Source organism: Hypomesus nipponensis, chromosome 3, assembly GCF_054491055.1.
Source record: "Hypomesus nipponensis isolate SF chromosome 3, ASM5449105v1, whole genome shotgun sequence".
In the NCBI taxonomy this organism is placed as follows: domain Eukaryota; kingdom Metazoa; phylum Chordata; class Actinopteri; order Osmeriformes; family Osmeridae; genus Hypomesus; species Hypomesus nipponensis.
This window is the reverse complement of record NC_140363.1, coordinates 1,412,034-1,428,102: the sequence shown is the minus strand read 5'-3', so window position 1 is coordinate 1,428,102 and position 16,069 is coordinate 1,412,034. Positions and strand designations below refer to the sequence as shown.

At 48.2% G+C, this 16,069-nt stretch overlaps 1 protein-coding gene and 20 non-coding genes across 21 annotated transcripts; 16 read left to right on the top strand and 5 right to left on the bottom strand.

The window, feature by feature from the left end:
• Positions 1-49: 49 nt before the first annotated feature.
• On the top strand, positions 50-7,864 carry LOC146299004 (uncharacterized). Its single transcript, XM_084683570.1, has 10 exons — positions 50-240; positions 1,317-1,525; positions 1,707-3,479; positions 3,633-3,846; positions 3,992-4,573; positions 4,749-4,961; positions 5,155-5,435; positions 5,631-5,893; positions 6,136-6,393; positions 6,567-7,864. Exons 2-10 carry the CDS (start codon positions 1,319-1,321, stop codon positions 7,480-7,482), a joined length of 4,707 nt encoding a protein of 1,568 aa, XP_084539696.1. The 5' UTR covers positions 50-240; positions 1,317-1,318; the 3' UTR covers positions 7,483-7,864.
• Positions 7,865-10,685: 2,821 nt separating this feature from the next.
• trnan-guu (transfer RNA asparagine (anticodon GUU)) lies at positions 10,686-10,759 on the top strand. Its single transcript has one exon. It is a non-coding gene; the product is annotated as a tRNA-Asn (tRNA).
• Positions 10,760-11,029: 270 nt separating this feature from the next.
• Positions 11,030-11,103, top strand: trnat-agu (transfer RNA threonine (anticodon AGU)). Its single transcript has one exon. It is a non-coding gene; the product is annotated as a tRNA-Thr (tRNA).
• Positions 11,104-11,342: 239 nt separating this feature from the next.
• Positions 11,343-11,415, bottom strand: trnak-uuu (transfer RNA lysine (anticodon UUU)). The gene has a single exon. It is a non-coding gene; the product is annotated as a tRNA-Lys (tRNA).
• Positions 11,416-11,527: 112 nt separating this feature from the next.
• On the top strand, positions 11,528-11,619 carry trnar-ucu (transfer RNA arginine (anticodon UCU)). The gene is given in 2 exon segments: positions 11,528-11,564; positions 11,584-11,619. It is a non-coding gene; the product is annotated as a tRNA-Arg (tRNA).
• Positions 11,620-11,782: 163 nt separating this feature from the next.
• trnan-guu (transfer RNA asparagine (anticodon GUU)) lies at positions 11,783-11,856 on the top strand. Its single transcript has one exon. It is a non-coding gene; the product is annotated as a tRNA-Asn (tRNA).
• Positions 11,857-12,137: 281 nt separating this feature from the next.
• trnat-agu (transfer RNA threonine (anticodon AGU)) lies at positions 12,138-12,211 on the top strand. The gene has a single exon. It is a non-coding gene; the product is annotated as a tRNA-Thr (tRNA).
• Positions 12,212-12,450: 239 nt separating this feature from the next.
• Positions 12,451-12,523, bottom strand: trnak-uuu (transfer RNA lysine (anticodon UUU)). The gene has a single exon. It is a non-coding gene; the product is annotated as a tRNA-Lys (tRNA).
• Positions 12,524-12,635: 112 nt separating this feature from the next.
• trnar-ucu (transfer RNA arginine (anticodon UCU)) lies at positions 12,636-12,727 on the top strand. The gene is given in 2 exon segments: positions 12,636-12,672; positions 12,692-12,727. It is a non-coding gene; the product is annotated as a tRNA-Arg (tRNA).
• A 148-nt stretch (positions 12,728-12,875) lies between these two features.
• On the top strand, positions 12,876-12,949 carry trnan-guu (transfer RNA asparagine (anticodon GUU)). Its single transcript has one exon. It is a non-coding gene; the product is annotated as a tRNA-Asn (tRNA).
• A 270-nt stretch (positions 12,950-13,219) lies between these two features.
• Positions 13,220-13,293, top strand: trnat-agu (transfer RNA threonine (anticodon AGU)). The gene has a single exon. It is a non-coding gene; the product is annotated as a tRNA-Thr (tRNA).
• A 239-nt stretch (positions 13,294-13,532) lies between these two features.
• trnak-uuu (transfer RNA lysine (anticodon UUU)) lies at positions 13,533-13,605 on the bottom strand. Its single transcript has one exon. It is a non-coding gene; the product is annotated as a tRNA-Lys (tRNA).
• A 112-nt stretch (positions 13,606-13,717) lies between these two features.
• trnar-ucu (transfer RNA arginine (anticodon UCU)) lies at positions 13,718-13,809 on the top strand. Its single transcript is given in 2 exon segments — positions 13,718-13,754; positions 13,774-13,809. It is a non-coding gene; the product is annotated as a tRNA-Arg (tRNA).
• Positions 13,810-13,961: 152 nt separating this feature from the next.
• trnan-guu (transfer RNA asparagine (anticodon GUU)) lies at positions 13,962-14,035 on the top strand. The gene has a single exon. It is a non-coding gene; the product is annotated as a tRNA-Asn (tRNA).
• A 270-nt stretch (positions 14,036-14,305) lies between these two features.
• On the top strand, positions 14,306-14,379 carry trnat-agu (transfer RNA threonine (anticodon AGU)). The gene has a single exon. It is a non-coding gene; the product is annotated as a tRNA-Thr (tRNA).
• Positions 14,380-14,618: 239 nt separating this feature from the next.
• Positions 14,619-14,691, bottom strand: trnak-uuu (transfer RNA lysine (anticodon UUU)). Its single transcript has one exon. It is a non-coding gene; the product is annotated as a tRNA-Lys (tRNA).
• A 112-nt stretch (positions 14,692-14,803) lies between these two features.
• Positions 14,804-14,895, top strand: trnar-ucu (transfer RNA arginine (anticodon UCU)). Its single transcript is given in 2 exon segments — positions 14,804-14,840; positions 14,860-14,895. It is a non-coding gene; the product is annotated as a tRNA-Arg (tRNA).
• Positions 14,896-15,043: 148 nt separating this feature from the next.
• On the top strand, positions 15,044-15,117 carry trnan-guu (transfer RNA asparagine (anticodon GUU)). Its single transcript has one exon. It is a non-coding gene; the product is annotated as a tRNA-Asn (tRNA).
• A 281-nt stretch (positions 15,118-15,398) lies between these two features.
• trnat-agu (transfer RNA threonine (anticodon AGU)) lies at positions 15,399-15,472 on the top strand. Its single transcript has one exon. It is a non-coding gene; the product is annotated as a tRNA-Thr (tRNA).
• Positions 15,473-15,711: 239 nt separating this feature from the next.
• Positions 15,712-15,784, bottom strand: trnak-uuu (transfer RNA lysine (anticodon UUU)). Its single transcript has one exon. It is a non-coding gene; the product is annotated as a tRNA-Lys (tRNA).
• A 112-nt stretch (positions 15,785-15,896) lies between these two features.
• Positions 15,897-15,988, top strand: trnar-ucu (transfer RNA arginine (anticodon UCU)). The gene is given in 2 exon segments: positions 15,897-15,933; positions 15,953-15,988. It is a non-coding gene; the product is annotated as a tRNA-Arg (tRNA).
• The last annotated feature ends 81 nt before the right edge of the window (positions 15,989-16,069 follow it).

Here is a 16,069-nt window from a genome sequence, read left to right as displayed (position 1 = left end):
GCAAATACATCTTAACAATATCCGAACCACATTAGTAAAAAATTCCGAACATCTGGAAAATATTCCGAACAACTGCTCATTCCTAACACATTTCGAACCATTCTGAACAGAGGTGGGTCTAGGGGTGACGTTGACGTGACGTAAAACTGCAGAAGACTATCAGCGCACTGAGTGAAAGAGCCAGTACTGCATAGAACATTTATTTAAGACATACGAAAGAAAAGAGCAACAGAAAAATAGGTATGTAAATGCAAATTATATGTATAATATGTTGTATATATGTAATATGTTGATTGACCGATGTAGATTAACTGTCTCGATAAACGTATTCTTATTGTATGTAACTTTTCCGCTGAATTTACCTCAGAGAACGTACTAGTGGTACAGTACGCGTACAGTAGATGTAGGTTACTGTACATCCATGCTAAATTGAGTAACCTACTTGGTCTTTGTCAGCGTAACAAAAAAAAGAATATCGATATGTACAGGCAAATTATTCTATGGATTTACGATTTGAATACATGTTTTTATGTCGGTCCTGGTATTATACACTACTACTGTACCCAAACGATCACGACTGTACATCGATGCTAAATCAAGTAGTTGGTCTTTTTCAGCGTAACAAAAAAAATAATGTCGATATGTACAGGCAAATGATTGTATGGACGTATGATTTGTATAGCTACATGTTTTTATGTCAGTCCTGGTATTTAAATTGTCGATGTCGACTTACTGCCCCCATAGTACAGTCCCCTCTGTGAAATTTAACTTTCCCGCTGAATTTACCTCAGAGAACGTAGTGGTACAGTACGCGTACAGTAGATGTAGCTACTGTACGACTGTACAGTACATCAATGCTAAATTGAGTAGTTACTTGGTCTTTGTCAGCGTAACAAAAAAAAGAACAGCGATATGTACATGCAAATTATTCTATGGACGTACGAATACATGTTTTTATGTCGGTCCTGGTATTTAAATTGTCGATGTAGACTCATTGCCCCCATAGTACAGTCCCCTCTGTGAGATGCAACTTTCCCGCTGACTTTAATTTGACCTCAGAAGTACAGTAGAGACAGCAGAACAAAATATGACTACATTGATGATACGTTGACCAGGTTGTTGACATAACAAAATTAAGTTGATGTGTTGGAGTACAAGCATATGGAAGTATTAATTTTATAAAATGGGATGATCCTGGTATTACTGTACAATAGCCAGAGCAACCCATCACAACTGTACGTCTATGCTACATTGATTGAGAATGTAATCACAACAGAGAACTTGGTCGTTTAGTCTAACGTAGCTCATGTTTGCAGATATGACCAAGACGGGGAAGCCAGACTCGTACTGGAGAGACATCTGCCAAAAATATGCCCAGGGCAGCTACCAGTTTTCCACAGGCAAAAGACCCGGTGGTAAGAAATGGAAAAGAGCCCTGGAGTGTATCGATGCTTGCCCGCTGCAGAGCAAGAGCAAGGTGGATCTGTTCGGGAGACACCTAAAATGCTCTTGTGGGTTCCATAAGGTAGGTTATATGATGATTTATTTAATTTAAGTGATGACAAGTTGCTGTAGCATGAAGTAGATTATTTGCTGGATCATACCCTATTTGCACACATTTGGATACAACTAACAGTGTAGGATCATTGGTGAAATTATTTATTATGAGCCTCTCTTGTACTTGAAATCCTGCCTCCCCCCTTCAGTCAGATGCATCAGAGGCAGGTGGAGGCTCCTTTGAGGCAGGAGAAGGCTCCAGGCAGGCAGGAGAAGGCTCCAGGCAGGCAGGTGGAGGCTCCTGTGAGGCAGGAGAAGGCTCCAGACAGGCAGGTGGAGGCTCCAGTCAGGCAGGAGAAGGCTCCAGTCAGGCAGGAGAAGGCTCCTGTGAGGCAGGTGGAGGCTCCAGACAGGCAGGAGGAGGCTCCTGTGGGGCAGGAGAAGGCTCCAGTCAGGCAGGAGAAGGCTCCAGTCAGGCAGGAGAAGGCTCCAGTCAGGCAGGAGAAGGCTCCAGTCAGGCAGGAGAAGGCTCAAGGCAGGCAGGCGGAGGCTCCTGTGCAGACAGAACAGTAAAGTGTTGTCAGTGCAATCAGGTTGTGGAGGCAGAACAATTCTCCATGCACCTTTCTGACCGCCATGTAGAGGAGACATGTGACACCTGTGGGGCCAAGGTCCAAGGTTCTGTTGGCCTGTTGGAGCATATAGAACAGTTCCATTATTTATCCTGGTTGGCTCAACCTCCATCGCCAACTTCAACAGGTAGCTCCACCACACCATCTCCAAGGCCCACACCATCTCTAAGGCCCACACCATCTCCAAGGCTAACGGCCACACCATCTCCAAGGCCCACACTATCTCCAAGGCCCACACCATCTCCAAGGCTAACGGCCACACCATCTCCAAGGCCCACACCATCTCCAAGGCCCACACCATCTCCAAGGCCCACACCATCTCCAAGGCTAACGGCCACACCATCTCCAAGGCCCACAGCATCTCCAAGGCTAACGGCCACACCGTCTCCAAGGCCCACACCGTCTCCAAGGCCCACGCCATCTCCAAGGCCCACAGCATCTCCAAGGCTAACGGCCACACCGTGTCAAAGGCCCACACCATCTCCGCCGACAACTACATCTCTGCTCCCTCCTCCAACAGGTTGCTCCAGCACGCCACGCCACACTCCTCAAACTCCACTTAGGCCAGCTTCCATTGATTGGGAAGCTTTTCTCCCCAATCAATTCAAAAAGGTTATACAGCCAGCAGATCGGGTGTGGATTGCCAAGGTCCTCTATGAGCCTACAGGTCAGCTGAGGCAGAAAATGGATGCGTGCTGGTTTCATCCACCACTGCAGCACAAACCGTCTCCTCCCGAGCCCGGGTGGCACTTCCGGCAGAGGATGTTCCTCTGGGCACCAATGAGGATGTGGGGGATTCCTCTGAAATGTACGCGGTGTGACCGGAAAATGCACCACTCCGGGATCTACCCAAAGGTGAGGGAGGTGATAGATGTGGATACTCGCTACTACCTGGTGGGAGGGGACTATCCACGTTGCAGCAAGTGTATGCTGCCGGTCTGCCCATGGAGCCAGGAAATCCTTGCTCAACTGGATGTGGCACATAGGAGCCTCTTTCCCGCTGTCCTCACTACACAGCTAGCCCTGGATAGGAAGTGTATGACTTTCCTGAAGCCAAGGACCAGTGGGAACAGTTCCTCCTACCTCCAGTCTGCAGTAGAGGAAGCACACAGTGAGGAGTGGGCACGTCAGACCATCCGCTACCTGTCTGACTGTGAGCTTCATTTGAAGATGGCTACCTTCGTCTCTTCTGCAGCTGTCCATCTTCCTCCTCCACCCTTCAGGCCCCTTCCACTTGCCCAGTGGTTTGAGACGGTCCACTCTAACGACATCCTCAGCCACCTGGAAGAGATGAAGGGGGTGATCACCTCTACCTATGGTAGAATTCTGAAGATGGACTCTACAAAGAAGGTGAGGGTTTTAGCATTACTTTTATTTACTCTGATGTTAACCAATTGGAATGGATATAAATTGTTTACTTTGTCATCCTAATGATGAAATAGTATTAATTTTAGTAAGCTTGTAGCGGTTTTTTTGAAAGTTCTGTTTTTGTTTGTTTTTCAGATCACCAAGAAGCTGGCTGGCAGTATAGGGGACACCGCTGCATGGATGTCCAACATCGGCAACGAGCTTGGCCAGGTTCTGAACAGTGTTCTGACGACAGGTGAAGGTGCAGGGCTGGAAGAGTTGTGCCAGGGCATCGTCACACGTTATGAGAATGCTGGACAAGCTGAGCCTGAGGCTATCTATGTTGACCGGGACTGCTGCAGCCAGTCAGGTGGGATGCTGAAATTGTTACTTTATGAAATATACATTGCAGATTACAGTATGTAATTAACTTAAGTTAATTATGATGTAAAAAAAAATTATTACACAAAAAATAGATGATCACATCTGTAATAATCAATGTTTGTCTTTCACAGGTGTGTCGTCAGTGCTGAGACTCTTTCGACCATGGAAGTTGGTCGTCCGTTTAGACGTCTTCCACTTCATGCGAAGGTTTAACTGCGGCCTCACTACTGAGCACCACCCTCTCTACGGTACCTTTTGCTCCAAACTTTCTGCCTGTATCTTTGAGTGGGATCAGGAGGATGTGCAGCGGCTTAAGGAGGCCAAGAAAGGGGAGTGGAAGAGCAGCCATGGCGGAAATGCTCCCACTGAGGCACTGCTCTTGGCCAGTATCAGCACTGGTGAAATGGCAAAGCACTGCAGGCGGAGGACCCGTGCCGTGGAGGAGATCCGGGTCATGATTTCGGGGCTGCTCGAATCGATGTGGGAGCTGACTGACACCACGGGGCTGCGTCTGGTGAACCCTGACAGCATGCACCATGTGTGGGAGGTGCAGCAGAAGCACCTGGAGTGCATCCAGGACCCTGCAGGGGTGGAGTTGTACACCAAGACAGGGACACTGCAGAAGGGTGGCAAAGTCCTTGACGTCCTCAGGTGTGGGAGGGGGTCCTCCTCCCTCGAGAGTTTTCACCGCCACCAGTGTGCTTTTGTTCCAGGTAAATTTAAAATGTTAACTTGCCGTATGCTGTTAAAAAAAAAGTTGGTGTTATGACATAGTATGCACTTGAATTATTCAAATAACAATGTAACTGTCACTTTGTATTTAATAGGTGTTAATATCTATTGACTTCATATTAATGGTTGACCTAACCTGAGTATTTTGTTTCTTAGGCTTTCGATGCAATGCATTGCACGCACAAATGTACATGCTGGAGGGGGTATCAAGGTGGAACATGAACCGGGCAAAGGAAGCTGTAGCTGTGGTGGGGGCATCAACCCTGAGGACATTTGATGTTCGCTTGATGTCTCACCTAAACAGCATGAGCCAGCGGGTCCTTGGTTGTTCTCTGGTTCCAGAATTCACCCCACCTGGAAAACCTACTGGTAAGATAGCTCTCAGATCAGCACTGACCATTTGAGTATTACTTCCTCTCCCACTTTTCTTTTCTCTGCCACCCCCAGCCCTCCTCAGAGGACATGGGAGTGGGAGTGAAGATCGTGCTGTACATGGAGGAGATGTGTCTGTGTTTGTGTCCTTTCCTCTTCTTTAACTCTGTGTTTAAACACTGTGTTACAGGCGAGCGCATTGCAGTGGAGTACCTGTTGGCCCAGTCTAATAGAGGCGACCTGCTGGTTCCACAGCAGCTGCCAGAGATCTCCACAGAGGAGCTCGAGGACGACGGGGGTGAACCCGACGTCACGGTGTGCCAGGTAGCTGACCTTAGGGAAGGTGATCCTGATCCCCCAATATGTGCTGTGGAAGCCCAGGTGACACTGGAGGGTGACAGTGGACCCAGATCCCTGGATGAGGACATCATTGTGGAGGAAGACGACACACAAGACAGCACATCAGACCAGGTAATGTAACACCTTTCTTAAAAACAAGATATGTAACAAGTTCGCTAATGATATGCCACAAGTATCATACGTTTGTCAAGTAAAACGTCAAGTATTACGTTTTATGGAGAGAGAAAAAAGGTCAACATTGCTCAAATAGTTCAAAGAAATTGACACATTTATTTACATGTTTTTTTCATGATTATCACTTTTCAGAAGAGCCGATGTGACTCCAGAGGTGTCTTGGGCTGGGATGCGGTTGATGACCTGGCAGCCTACCTGGTTGGCCTGAACCGAACCATCACTGCCTTGTCGGCAAAAGAGGAGGCTGACATCGTCCATCTTTACATGGCTCTTCCTGCTATGGACAAGGAACCTGTGAGGTTCGGCCAGAAAGCAAGGAAGAAGACCGTGGCAGGACCTTGGAGAGCGCCCAGGAAGCCGAGTGGCTCTGCTCCTGGACAGCAGGCGGCAGAGAGGTGATTTGACACAATTCATAATCATTTCGGTTCATTACAAATCATTGAATCAGTAGGCTGTACTGCATCAAACCAAGATTGAAAAACTTATGGTGAATTTCAAATATTATTTTGTGATTATATTAGTTTGTGGGGGGCAAATTGGGCTGTTCACAGGTGACATTGATATGGTTGCTATTACCATTTTTCTTAGTTTACAGCCTTGTTTAAAGTCCGGACCATATCATCCTTCTTTCCCGCAGACTGTTCATGACTCACGGGCAGGCAGCCCAGGACCCCGAAGTCCACAGGGTCAGCGAATGTGTTTGCCTGAGACTTTTAAAAGAGTTTCAGCAAGCACGAAACAGGCCCAAGGACACAAGGAGTAGAACTCTGCCCATCCCGCAGTCCATTGTGGTGGCCTACAGCCATCTGAAACAGCTGCTGGAGGACAGCAGGGTTGTTCTGGAGAAGACCAACGTGGTTCTGATACCAGTTAACAACACAACAGTCTCTTCTTGGTGAGTCTTGTTTTTTACGTTTGTACCTTTCCTATACAATGATGACATTATATTATTAAACTGCAAGAAAAACTTTCACCTGCTTGCTTGTTAGAAAATACTAAACATAGGAGGATAGGCTACTATGTATGAAATAACTAACTGAAGCTACTGTATGCATTTTTGTTTTTTAGGCTGCTTAGGAGGGATAAGAGGAAGGACAGGGACATGCTGCTGCAGGGCACCGTACTCCCCAAACGGTTTGAACTGGCCAAGGACTCACTCCCTGAAGCCCAGACTCTTCCAGGTGCTCCTGTGCAGCATGGGCATGAGGTCATGGAGTTTGAGGAGCCAGAAAACCGGGAGGGTGAGGCAGTGATACGCCCTCGGCATAGTGTTCGATCTGCCCTGGCACAGCACTACCAGCCTGGGTCATATGTATGGCCTGGTTCTGCTGGCTCGGCCTCGTTCGAGCATGGTAACCTGCCGCCGCCACCACCACCATCTCCTGCCTGGGGCTCGTATCAGCAGGGTTACCTGCCACCACCATCTCCTGCCTGGCCCTCGTACCAGCAGGGTCACCTGCCACCACCACCACCACCATCTCCTGCCTGGGGCTCGTACCAGGAGGATTACCTGCCACCACCACCTTCTCCTGCCTGGGGCTTGTACCAGCAGGGTCACCTGCCACCACCACCATATCCTGCCTGGCCCTCGTACCAGCAGGGTCACCTGCCGCCACCACCACCATTTCCTGCCTGGCCCTCGTACCAGCCACCTCCACCCTTCCAGCCACCTCCCCCCTTCCAGCCATCTGCTGACCATCCACAGTCCCTGGCCCCTCCACCACCTGGCACCTTTGTCCAGCCAAGGCAACGTACGTGGAGACAAAAAAAAGCTGCCCAGGAGAACGAGGAACTGATGGCTAGGGGTGAACCTCCACGGAAGAAGTTCAGGGATACCTACCAGTACATTTGCAAGCAGTGTGGGCAGGGAAAAAACAAAAGTACTGGTCACACCCAGCTGAAGGGGCGGTGGTACTGTCCAGCCTCAGGACTCACCCTGGCAGAGTGGAAAGACCAGTTGACCAGTCTTGCCAGTGGTAAATAAATGGTAGAATACTGTATATAATAGTTATGTGTAAATAGTTAAGTATTGTATATAGTTGATATTGATATTTTAATTTCTGTGTTTGTGCATTGCATGGTGTTCTAAAAAATTAAACAAACAAAAAAAAGATAAATGTATATATTTGCTAAATATATACTTTCAGGTTTAATAAAGTGACCAAAGTTCCTTAAATTGTATAATACTGTATATAATAGTTATGTCTAAATAGTAAAGTATTGTATATAGTTATGTTTTTAATTTATGTGTTTGTGCATTGCATGGTGTTAAAAAACAAAACAAAAAAACAAAAAATTAAGATGTATATATTTGCTAAATATATACTTTCAGGTTTAATAAACCGACCAAAGTTTCTCAAATTCTGACTTCTGGATTTTTTTTCTCCTATTCCTCCTATACTTTATTCCTAGAACTCTTGCAAAGTAACTAAGTAGCCTACCAGTGCTATTACACTTTTTGTCAATTGTTTACACACAAATACATTTTAGTCACAAATACTGGTACTTGAGACACAATGACCACAACATGTAACTCATGCACCAACCCCCTGAACCAATTCTGCTACAAGCACAATTCCTGCTTTACATTCAAATTGCAGTTCTAAAACACACTTTTTTCAAAACGCTACACACAATCTCTGTATTTGGCTCAATTTTCATGAAGAAAATCTTTTGTTTTCACAAGGCACACACAGGAGAAGTGAGGGGTTTAGCCCATTGTGTGTGTGTTTTTTATTTGTGAGTAGAAAGTATGAGGTATGCGTTCAGAAAATGTGTGTTAACAATCGAGAAAAACTATTACATTTCAGCAATTCTGGAATATCCCTCTGCCAATGACAATACATTTCTGGCTTTCTGGCTTTGATCTTCCTGACCTCTTTTCTCACCTGGTTTGTGGAGAGGGACAGAGTGGAGCACAGCAGGGGGGGGGGGGGGATGAGTGTTTGATGTTGTAGGGGGTGTTGACAGAATGAGAGGGGGTGGGGGTAAGAGGTGAGATGAAAGGGATGGGGCAGGAGAAGCTGGAGGAGTGGGGGTCTGTGACCTGAGTGCTGTGGAGGTTGAGGTAGGGCAGTGTTCTGGGGGTGCACCTGCAGCAGCTGGGGTGACTGGGCCGGGGGAGGGCCGGGTGGCTGATCAAACCTGTTGAAGAACAAGTTCAGGTCGTTCACCCACTTCTGGTCCCCCGAAGTCTGGGACAGTTGCTAAATATATATATATATCTGGGACAACTAACCCCTTAATCAGGATGAATGACACATAGCACTTTAAATACATCAAAAACAGATTTATTGAGTATGTTATGACACACATTTCTGGCTACTCTTAAACAATACATAAAATATTCACACAATTCACTAACAGTTTTTTACAATCGCTGTGACAGTTTTTTCAATACCTTAAACAAGTTTTCTAAACTCTTAACGCACCAACACACCTACCACACACAATTGGCAAAACAGTTAATTTCATGCTCAAAATCACACATTGTAAACTAAACTCAAACATTAATTGTCATAACACAAAAATACACTAAACATGACACCATGTCTACCAAACACTAACACATGTTCTCTTTTCACAGGAACATGTGTTCAATCATAGCACAATGTCATAAAAAACACTAACATCAGATGGAATTACAGAAACTGCATTCTTTTACGTATATGTGTCAGGTCTCACATTTTATAGATTATAGATTGTGTTTGCAATGTAGTTTCTTTTGAAGCCTCTACATTTTTGTTTTGTTGGGTTTAGTAAATGCATGCATTTTGTTTCTTTTGCTGCAGAAATTCAGAACAAAAAATGAATTATGTCAGAGTAGCTTTATAGAATGTACAGTTACTGTATTGAAAAAAAGAAGACAGAAACATAATTGCTGCAGTAAAGGCTTCCTTTTCAACAGGACATTACTGCGAGAAATATGCAATTTTGCTGCCATTTACAGTATTACCCTAGCTCTGGCACTTCTCTGAGTGCCACCACACATTCTATCTCCTCTCCCTTGTCCTTGTCCCACTCCTCTCCTTTGTCCTGGTTATTGTGTTCCTCTCCTTCGTGCAGGTATTACTGTATTCTTACTTTCTTCGTATTGCTCCATATTGTTTTTTTTCCACACAAGATCAGCACAAAGAGCTCCACTTTGCAGTATATATACCATATAGTCATGCGATTGAAAGAACCTCAACACCATAGTGTTTCCTAGTTCGGAATCAACTGTAATTCAGAGTATTTGCATAACTTCAACCAGCTTTTTCCCAGTAGCAATGGAATACATAAAATACAGGGGATATATTTGTGTTTCAATTCACAATAAGAACAGCTGTTCACTTTGACTTTAGCCAATAAATTAGGTTTTGAACATAGTGTTATCTGTTCTGACATACAGTGTTAAAGCATTGGTAAATTGGTCCGTAAAAATCGATTGTTTTGGTCTTGGTTGAGCTTGTGTGTAAAAGAAGTTCAAGCATTTAAAATGTGTGTTTACTCTATGCATTTTGTGTCAAAGCAATACAAAATGTGTTAATTGTATAGCCAACACAGGTGGATGTTGTGCTAACTGTGTCAAGAGTTTAGGAAACTTGTTAAAGGTATTGACAAAAGTGTCATAGCCATTGTAAAAAACTGTAATACGAGCAATATACACGTGATACGAGAAATAAAAATAATGTTATTGCATGGTGATGGTGATTGCTGACACGGTGCACAGCCTCGTCGGATCGAATCCCGCAGGAGACGACGTGTCAATGTTGTTGATAAAAGTGATGAAAATGAGCGCACATGTGTGTGAAAAGAACTTTAAAGGGGATGTGAGTGGAGAAAAAAACATGACAATTTGTTTGTTTTTCTCCTTTTCTCTTTCCGTTTTTTCTCTTTCCCCCCCCTTCCCCCCCTCTTTTTTCCTTTTGCCCCCCGCTAGCAGTCCCTTTTGCCCCATTTTTGGCGCAATGGATAGCACATTGGACTTCTAGGCAGGGGGAGGAAAAGCCATTCAAAGGTTGTGGGTTCGAGTCCCACCACAGTCGTTCAGATTTTTTCCCCCAAGCTCCCGTCGACCGATCGCGGGAAGAGTCATTTGTGCGGCCGCTCCTCCTCTTCTTCACGGGACTCTGAGCACTCGTCTCCCAGCGTTTCCTTCCATCTTCCGGTCCTTCCATGTTCCGGTCCTGTTTCTGCAAAGACAGGGTCTCTGTGGCGCAATTGGCTAGCGCGTTCGGCTGTTAACCGAAAGGATGGTGGTTCGAGCCCACCCAGGGACGAATGTGTCCTTGTTTGCCTCTGTTGTGGGTCATGCCTGTGTGACAAATGAGCTGTTCCATCGTCGGCGCTGAAAAATGCAGTCCTACGCTCTGCCAACGGAGCTGTCAAAAGGTGAGCGAGTGGGAGGTTTTATTTGCGAGGAAGGCATGCGATCCCCCATTTTGGGCATGACCTTCTCAGGTGGCTTGCGAAGATGCTGTCGACCCCACCTTAAAGCACCCACTCGAAGAGGAAACAGAAGGTTGCGCTCGTCTCTGTTGACAAAGCAAGGCGCCGTGGCTTAGTTGGTCAAAGCGCCTGTCTAGTAAACAGGAGATCCTGAGTTCAAATCTCAGCGGCGCCTTTTTAGGCGCAGGGGTCAGCTCAATTTTGCATCCTTTGTCTCAAAGTCATGGGGTGCAACGGAGACAAAGGTTGCGTGCCACAAGTCACGCTCTGTGGTTTGAACACACATCTAACCCAGGAACTTGAATGCTGGACCCTGCCATTAAAAGCTTCCGTTGTTCCCTCAAAGTCAGGTACATAAGAGAGACAAATTTGGCCCGCTTCATCCCGCGCTGCCACACGGTTTGAGGACCCTTTCGCCCGAACAGGGACTTGAACCCTGGACCCTCAGATTAAAAGTCTGATGCTCTGCCGACGGAGCTATCCGGGCTCTGGAACGGCAGGCAACACTGAGCTTTTCGTGGAACATCTGCATATACACCTCCTTCGCCACTCAAACCCCTAAGTATGGTATGGCGAATCCAAACAGGTTCAGGACTGGGGGCTCTGTGGCGCAATGGATAGCGCATTGGACTTCTAGGCAGGGGGAGGAAAAGCCATTCAAAGGTTGTGGGTTCGAGTCCCACCAGAGTCGTTCGCGTTTTTTCTTCCCCCAAGCTCCCGTCGACCGATCGCGGGAAGAGTCATTTGTGCGGCCGCTCCTCCTCTTCTTCACGGGACTCCGAGCACTCGTCTCCCAGCGTTTCCTTCCATCTTCCGGTCCTTCCATGTTCCGGTCCTGTTTCTGCAAAGACAGGGTCTCTGTGGCGCAATTGGCTAGCGCGTTCGGCTGTTAACCGAAAGGATGGTGGTTCGAGCCCACCCAGGGACGAACGTGTTTTTGTTTGCCTCTGTTGTGGGTCATGCCTGTGTGGCAAATTAGCTGTTCCGCCGTCGGAGCTGGAAAATGTCTAAAAAATTCAGTCCTACGCTCTGCCAACGGAGCTGTCAAAAGGTGAGCGAGTGGGAGGTTTTATTTGCGAGGAAGGCATGCGATCCCCCATTTTGGGCATGACCTTCTCAGGTAGCTTGCGAAGATGCTGTCGACCCCACCTTAAAGCACCCACTCGAAGAGGAAACAGAAGGCTGAGCTCGTCTCAGTTGACAAAGCGAGGCGCCGTGGCTTAGTTGGTCAAAGTGCCTGTCTAGTAAACAGGAGATCCTGAGTTCAAATCTCAGCGGTGCCTTTTTAGGCGCAAGTGTCAGCTCAATTTTGCATCCTTTGTCTCAAAGTCATGGGGTGCAACGGAGACAAAGGTTGCGTGCCACAAGTCACGCTCTGTGGTTTGAACACACAGCTAACCCAGGAACTTGAATGCTGGACCCTCCCATTAAAAGCTTCCGTTGTTCCCTCAAAGTCAGGTACATAAGAGAGACAAATTTGGCCCGCTTCATCCCGCGCTGCCACACGGTTTGAGGACCCTTTCGCCCGAACAGGGACTTGAACCCTGGACCCTCAGATTAAAAGTCTGATGCTCTGCCGACTGAGCTATCCGGGCTCTGGAACTGCAAGCAACACTGAGCTTTTCGTGGAACATCTGCATGTACAGCTCCTTCGCCACTCAAACCCCTAAGTATGGTATGGCGAATCCAAACAGGTTTAGCACTGGGGGCTCTGTGGCGCAATGGATAGCGCATTGGACTTCTAGGCAGGGGGAGGAAAAGCCATTCAAAGGTTGTGGGTTCGAGTCCCACCAGAGTCGTTCGGATTTTTGCTCCCGTCGACCGATCGCGGGAAGAGTCATTTGTGCGGCCGCTCCTCCTCTTCTTCACGGGACTCCGAGCACTCGTCTCCCAGCGTTTCCATCTTCCGGTCCTTCCATGTTCCGGTCCTGTTTCTGCAAAGACAGGGTCTCTGTGGCGCAATTGGCTACCGCGTTCGGCTGTTAACCGAAAGGATGGTGGTTCGAGCCCACCCAGGGACGAATGTGTCCTTGTTTGCCTCTGTTGTGGGTCATGCCTGTGTGACAAATGAGCTGTTCCATCGTCGGCGCTGAAAAATGCAGTCCTACGCTCTGCCAACTGAGCTGTCAAAAGGTGAGCGAGTGGGAGGATTTATTTGCGAACAAGGCATGCGATCCCCCATTTTGGGCATGACCTTCTCAGGTGGCTTGCGAAGATGCTGTCGACCCCACCTTAAAGCACCCACTCGAAGAGGAAACAGAAGGTTGCGCTCGTCTCTGTTGACAAAGCGAGGCGCCGTGGCTTAGTTGGTCAAAGCGCCTGTCTAGTAAACAGGAGATCCTGAGTTCAAATCTCAGCGGCGCCTTTTTAGGCGCAGGTGTCAGCTCAATTTTGCATCCTTTGTCTCAAAGTCATGGGGTGCAACGGAGACAAAGGTTGCGTGCCACAAGTCACGCTCTGTGGTTTGAACACACAGCTAACCCAGGAACTTGAATGCTGGACCCTGCCATTAAAAGCTTCCGTTGTTCCCTCAAAGTCAGGTACATAAGAGAGACAAATTTGGCCCGCTTCATCCCGCGCTGCCACACGGTTTGAGGACCCTTTCGCCCGAACAGGGACTTGAACCCTGGACCCTCAGATTAAAAGTCTGATGCTCTGCCGACTGAGCTATCCGGGCTCTGGAACTGCAAGCAACACTGAGCTTTTCGTGGAACATCTGCATGTACAGCTCCTTCGCCACTCAAACCCCTAAGTATGGTATGGCGAATCCAAACAGGTTTAGCACTGGGGGCTCTGTGGCGCAATGGATAGCGCATTGGACTTCTAGGCAGGGGGAGGAAAAGCCATTCAAAGGTTGTGGGTTCGAGTCCCACCAGAGTCGTTCGGATTTTTGCTCCCGTCGACCGATCGCGGGAAGAGTCATTTGTGCGGCCGCTCCTCCTCTTCTTCACGGGACTCCGAGCACTCGTCTCCCAGCGTTTCCTTCCATCTTCCGGTCCTTCCATGTTCCGGTCCTGTTTCTGCAAAGACAGGGTCTCTGTGGCGCAATTGGCTAGCGCGTTCGGCTGTTAACCGAAAGGATGGTGGTTCGAGCCCACCCAGGGACGAACGTGTCCTTGTTTGCCTCTGTTGTGGGTCATGCCTGTGTGACAAATGAGCTGTTCCATCGTCGGCGCTGAAAAATGCAGTCCTACGCTCTGCCAACTGAGCTGTCAAAAGGTGAGCGAGTGGGAGGATTTATTTGCGAACAAGGCATGCGATCCCCCATTTTGGGCATGACCTTCTCAGGTGGCTTGCGAAGAGGCTGTCGACCCCACCTTAAAGCACCCACTCGAAGAGGAAACAGAAGGCTGAGCTCGTCTCTGTTGACAAAGCGAGGCGCCGTGGCTTAGTTGGTCAAAGCGCCTGTCTAGTAAACAGGAGATCCTGAGTTCAAATCTCAGCGGCGCCTTTTTAGGCGCAGGTGTCAGCTCAATTTTGCATCCTTTGTCTCAAAGTCATGGGGTGCAACGGAGACAAAGGTTGCGTGCCACAAGTCACGCTCTGCGGTTTGAACACACAGCTCACCCAGGAACTTGAATGCTGGACCCTCCCATTAAAAGCTTCCATTGTTTCCTCAAAGTCAGGTACATAAGAGAGACAAATTTGGCCCGCTTCATCCCGCGCTGCCACACGGTTTGAGGACCCTTTCGCCCGATCAGGGACTTGAACCCTGGACCCTCAGATTAAAAGTCTGATGCTCTGCCGACTGAGCTATCCGGGCTCTTGAACGGCAGGCAACACTGAGCTTTTCGTGGAACATCTGCATATACACCTCCTTCGCCACTCAAACCCCTAAGTATGGTATGGCGAATCCAAACAGGTTCCGCACTGGTGGCTCTGTGGCGCAATGGATAGCACATTGGACTTCTAGGCAGGGGGAGGAAAAGCCATTCAAAGGTTGTGGGTTCGAGTCCCACCAGAGTCGTTTGCATTTTTGCTCCCGTCGACCGATCGCGGGAAGAGTCATTTGCGCGGCCGCTCCTCCTCTTCTTCACGGGACTCCGAGCACTCGTCTCCCAGCGTTTCCATCTTCCGGTCCTTCCATGTTCCGGTCCTGTTTCTGCAAAGACAGGGTCTCTGTGGCGCAATTGGCTAGCGCGTTCGGCTGTTAACCGAAAGGATGGTGGTTCGAGCCCACCCAGGGACGAAAGTGTTTTTGTTTGCCTCTGTTGTGGGTCATGCCTGTGTGACAAATGAGCTGTTCCGCCGTCGGAGCTGGAAAATGTCTGAAAAATGCAGTCCTACGCTCTGCCAACGGAGCTGTCAAAAGGTGAGCGAGTGGGAGGTTTTATTTGCGAGGAAGGCATGCGATCCCCCATTTTGGGCATGACCTTCTCAGGTGGCTTGCGAAGATGCTGTCGACCCCACCTTAAAGCACCCACTCGAAGAGGAAACAGAAGGTTGCGCTCGTCTCTGTTGACAAAGCGAGGCACCGTGGCTTAGTTGGTCAAAGCGCCTGTCTAGTAAACAGGAGATCCTGAGTTCCAGTCTCAGCGGCGCCTTTTTAGGCGCAGGTGTCCGCTCAATTTTGCATCCTTTGTCTCAAAGTCATGGGGTGCAACGGAGACAAAGGTTGCGTGCCACAAGTCACGCTCTGTGGTTTGAACACACAGCTAACCCAGGAACTTGAATGCTGGACCCTCCCATTAAAAGCTTCCGTTGTTTCGTCAAAGTCAGGTACATAAGAGAGACAAATTTGGCCCGCTTCATCCCGCGCTGCCACACAGTTTGAGGACCCTTTCGCCCAAACAGGGACTTGAACCCTGGACCCTCAGATTAAAAGTCTGATGCTCTGCCGACTGAGCTATCCGGCCTCTGGAACCGCAGGCAACACTGAGCTTTTCGTGGAACATCTGCATGTACAGCGCCTTTGCCACTCAAACCCCTAAGTATGGTATGGCGAATCCAAACAGGTTCAACACTGGGGGCTCTGTGGCGCAATGGATAGCGCATTGGACTTCTAGGCAGGGGGAGGAAAAGCCATTCAAAGGTTGTGGGTTCGAGTCCCACCAGAGTCGTTCGGATTTTTTCCCCCAAGCTCCCGTTGACCGATCGCGGGAAGAGTCATTTGTGCGGCCGCTCCTCCTCTTCTTCACGGG

Bases quoted from the DNA above. Each gene is read 5' to 3' on its own strand.
- LOC146299004 (XM_084683570.1), top strand. From the start codon at position 1,319: ATGACCAAGACGGGGAAGCCAGACTCGTACTGGAGAGACATCTGCCAA. The intron at 3,847-3,991 runs GTGGGATGCTGA...TGTCTTTCACAG, and splicing joins GGACTGCTGCAGCCAGTCAG to GTGTGTCGTCAGTGCTGAGA. The intron at 4,962-5,154 runs GTAAGATAGCTC...ACTGTGTTACAG, and splicing joins CCCACCTGGAAAACCTACTG to GCGAGCGCATTGCAGTGGAG.